At 57.6% G+C, this 3,819-nt stretch overlaps 1 protein-coding gene across 1 annotated transcript; it reads left to right on the top strand.

The window, feature by feature from the left end:
* Positions 1-262: 262 nt before the first annotated feature.
* On the top strand, positions 263-3,610 carry ANKRD34C (ankyrin repeat domain 34C). Its single transcript, XM_008687834.2, has one exon. The coding sequence runs from the start codon at positions 1,779-1,781 to the stop codon at positions 3,381-3,383; it is 1,605 nt and encodes a 534-aa protein (XP_008686056.1). The 5' UTR covers positions 263-1,778; the 3' UTR covers positions 3,384-3,610.
* The last annotated feature ends 209 nt before the right edge of the window (positions 3,611-3,819 follow it).

Genomic DNA, 3,819 nt, shown 5'->3' with positions numbered 1-3,819 from the left:
AGAGAAAGGCCCTACCTCATGCTTGTACACCCACCCCCACCCCCACCTGCACACACCCACCTACTCACACCCACCTGCACACACCCACACACACCTGCACGCACCCACACACGCACACACCTGCACACACCCACCTACTCACACCCACCTGCACACACCCTACTCACACACCTGCACGCACCCACACACACACACACCTGCACACACCCACCTACTCACACACACCTGCACGCACCCACACACGCACACACCTGCACACACATACACACACCCACACACCTGCACGCACCCACACACGCACACACACATGCACCCACACAGATCAGGAGCAGCCTGAAGAAGGAAGCACAGAGATGGGGGACAGTTGCAATGCACGTGTTGTGGGAACACAAACACAACTGCAGTGCGATCACACTGAGGCGTAGCTCTTCGAGCAAAGCACCGTGAGAAGCAGAGACACACTGGACGGTTAGCTGAGGTCACTTCTGAAGAGAGTGGCTTCACGGAGGCATGTGTGTGTGTGTGTGTGTGTGTGTAAGGAGAGCTCTTCGTCTTTACATACTTAAGTGTGGTTTGGGCTTTTGAGAAAATTGCAAGTACCTATTAATGTATTAAAAATTTATAAAGGGTATAGACCCATCTCTCAACTTCGGCAAGGAAAGGCTTCGACTTCCAATTTAACAGAGGTTATGAACCGCTCAGGAACTGCTCAGGGTAGTGGGGTCGGGGGAGGAATGATGTGCGTCCGGTGAGGAGCTGTGGCTGTCTGCTCAGCAGGAGCCCGGAGGGACGGAGTCCCCGTGGAGGGGCTGTGCCGGCACCGATGTGGGCCAGGGAGGGGCCCCCATCTCTCCTCATCCGCGGAAGGGCCTCTCCAGCAACACCGGGTTTGGGGGCTCCGGGTGCAGGAAGTCAGGGACGGACGTGGGGACAACCGAACCAGAAAAGCCAGGTTTGGCAGCGTTCCGCTGAGGCCGCTGTGGTGTGGGCTGTCATGCAGTCCCGTCCACCCTCTGCCCCATACCTGTCCATGGGAAGGACGTGGCGTGGCGTCGTTCTGGAGGACCAGGAGGAGGACGGGGAGGATTCTGACACCTGCTGGCAAAGTAGACACTACAACCCGGAGGAGGGTAGCGAGACTGAATTTGCTTTACAGTGATTTTTTTTCTGATTTCTCCCCTATTACAATCGTAATGCATGCTTCTTTCAGGAAGTGCGGCAAAAAGAAGAGGATGAAAATTGTCCATAATTCTACCACCGTTCTGGCGTGTTTCCTCCTGGAAGAACAATGCAGTGAACAGTTATTTACGAGGTGACCCGTGAGGTGTGGCTCGCTGCTCGATGCCAGGGCGACGGCAGCCAACAGGGCAGACGTGCACCTTTCCCCGCGGGAGCACGGTCTCCTACACGACATTTGAGGTAAGTACCAGGCAGGCAGCCCAGTGCCGGGTTCGTCTTGCTTCCTATGTGCTGGGCTTGTGTCGCCTGCCCTACTGTGGTTAAGGGTTTTCTGCACGTGCTCTCGTCCGATCTCCACACTGGCTCTATGAGGCAGCTGCCAGCATCCCCCCGGCCCCCACACACGTTACAGATGAAGAAACGGATGCGGACAAGCTGGATACGCCGGCATCGCTCGGGCTCGGGCCGGGATACGCCTGTCTCCAGCCCTGTACCAGCCACAGCCCTCAGATCACCTACAGAACACATGGCATTCTTCTCTCTTCTTCCCTTGCTAGGTCTGATCACCGCGGGGGCTCGGAGGTGCGGAGGCCAGGACGATGGACGACGCCACGGAGCTGAGGACTGACGGAAACTCGCTCCTGAAGGCCGTGTGGCTGGGGAGGCTCAGGCTGACCAGGCTTCTCCTGGAAGGGGGTGCTTATATCAATGAAAGCAATGACAAAGGGGAGACGGCTCTCATGGTGGCGTGCATCACCAAACACGTGGACGGGCAGAGCATCAGCAAGTCCAAGATGGTGAAGTACCTGCTGGACAACAGGGCAGACCCCAACATCCAGGATAAGTCTGGCAAGACGGCTCTCATCCACGCCTGCATCAGGAGGGCTGGGGGAGAAGTGGTCTCCCTGCTCCTGGAGAACGGAGCGGATCCCAGCCTCGAGGACCGCACGGGGGCTTCAGCCCTGGTCTACGCGATAAACGCCGATGACAAAGACGCCCTGAAGCACCTGCTCGACGCCTGCAAAGCCAAAGGGAAGGAGGTGATTATTATAACAACAGATAAATCACCCTCAGGCACCAAAACCACCAAACAGTATCTCAACGTCCCTCCTTCACCCAAAGTGGAAGACCGACAGTCACCTCCACTATGCACGACTCCCTCCGATATTGAACTGAAGGCTCCAGGCCTGGGCTCGCCACCCAGTGAGAGGGAAGATGATTTCTTCAGCCTCCAAACAGGGCATCTGGGTGGTTGCAACACCGCAAAGGCTCTGAACGAGCCGGGGTCCCCCACCAGGAAAGTAGGGAGCCTCAAGAGGGCCCGCCTGCCCCAGCTGAAGAGGCTCCAGTCTGAACCCTGGGGCCTGATTGCGCCGTCCGTGCTGGCTGCTAACGTGCGTCAGGACGAGACGCGTGGCCCCAGCCCAGACGGTGAGGTCATCAAGAGCATTAGCGATGTGTCCTTCCCCAAAAGGGGGCCGCTCTCCAGAACCAACAGCATCGACGGCAAAGACCCCACCCTCCTTCCCACGGTCACGGAGCAGGTTCTGAAGATCGCAGCCTCTCCGGCACCGGCGTCCTGGAAGGCGGCCTACGAGAAGGGCCAGGCTCCCCACCCTCGTCTGGCCCGAAGAGGAACTCTCCCTGTCGACCAGGACAAAGCTGGTGTCAGTCCAGCAGGCCCCCCTGCTCTCAAAGATCCGGTGTCCCTCAAACGGCTGGAGAGCGACCTGCATGATCTGGATTTGCAGGCAGGCGCTGACCCGCTCGGCTCCGTTGGCCTGGAGTCAAGCAAAGGCCCCTTGGACAGGAAGAGGCTCAACGGCTCCCACCTGGCTCTCTTCCACGGCTCGCGGGAGTCCCTGGACGCCGCGCCCAGCACGTCCCCCAACTCGGCACGCCGCCGGCCGCCGCATCTCCTGGAGAGGCGAGGCTCTGGAACGCTGCTGCTGGACCGGATTTCGCACACCAGGCCTGGCTTCCTGCCGCCTTTAAATGTAAACCTGAACCCACCTATCCCCGATATCAGATCGAGCAGCAAACCTTCTTCTCCACTTGCTAGCGGCTTCAAATCCATGGTTCCCGTGGCTCCAAGTTCACCCAAGAGAGTTGACTTGAGGAGTAAGAAGCAGCTGGTCAGGAGGCACTCCATGCAAGTGGAGCAGATGAAGCAGCTGTCTGACTTCGAAGACGTCATGACCTAGAAGCTTGCAGAGGGTCTCAGAACAAACTCTGTGTAGTTAGTGAGAGGTGCCGTCATCAGAACAACACAGCTGTGCAGACCCTGCGCGTCCGTCGGCGCTGGTGGCAGGGGTGGAGCCGGCCCCGCGTCCCCGCTGAAATGATCTCTGGGTTGGTACAGCGTTACTTGAAAAGAGCTCAGGATAATTGGGTTCTAGACATGAAATCACCAAAAAAAAAAAAAAAAAAAAAAAAATCTCCAATGGAGGAAAGCTTTCGGGGTTTGCAAGGAACACAGCAAGGGCAATGAGCCCGGCCCCTGACGCCAGCTCTTCTCCGCCAAACAAACAAGAACGTAGATCCCAAGAGGGTATTCAGAGCACGCCCTTTGTAATACATCGGTAAAGTGCCCACAGAGATGAGGCTTCCACATTTGTCAGGACGTGCAGCAGCTCAGCA

This window comes from Ursus maritimus, unplaced genomic scaffold (genome assembly GCF_017311325.1).
Source record: "Ursus maritimus isolate PB19 unplaced genomic scaffold, ASM1731132v1 scaffold_27, whole genome shotgun sequence".
NCBI classification, from domain to species: Eukaryota; Metazoa; Chordata; class Mammalia; order Carnivora; family Ursidae; genus Ursus; species Ursus maritimus.
Note: the sequence above shows the minus strand (reverse complement) of the source record. Positions and strands in the feature narration are given on the sequence as shown.

Bases quoted from the DNA above. Each gene is read 5' to 3' on its own strand.
- ANKRD34C (XM_008687834.2), top strand. From the start codon at position 1,779: ATGGACGACGCCACGGAGCTGAGGACTGACGGAAACTCGCTCCTGAAG.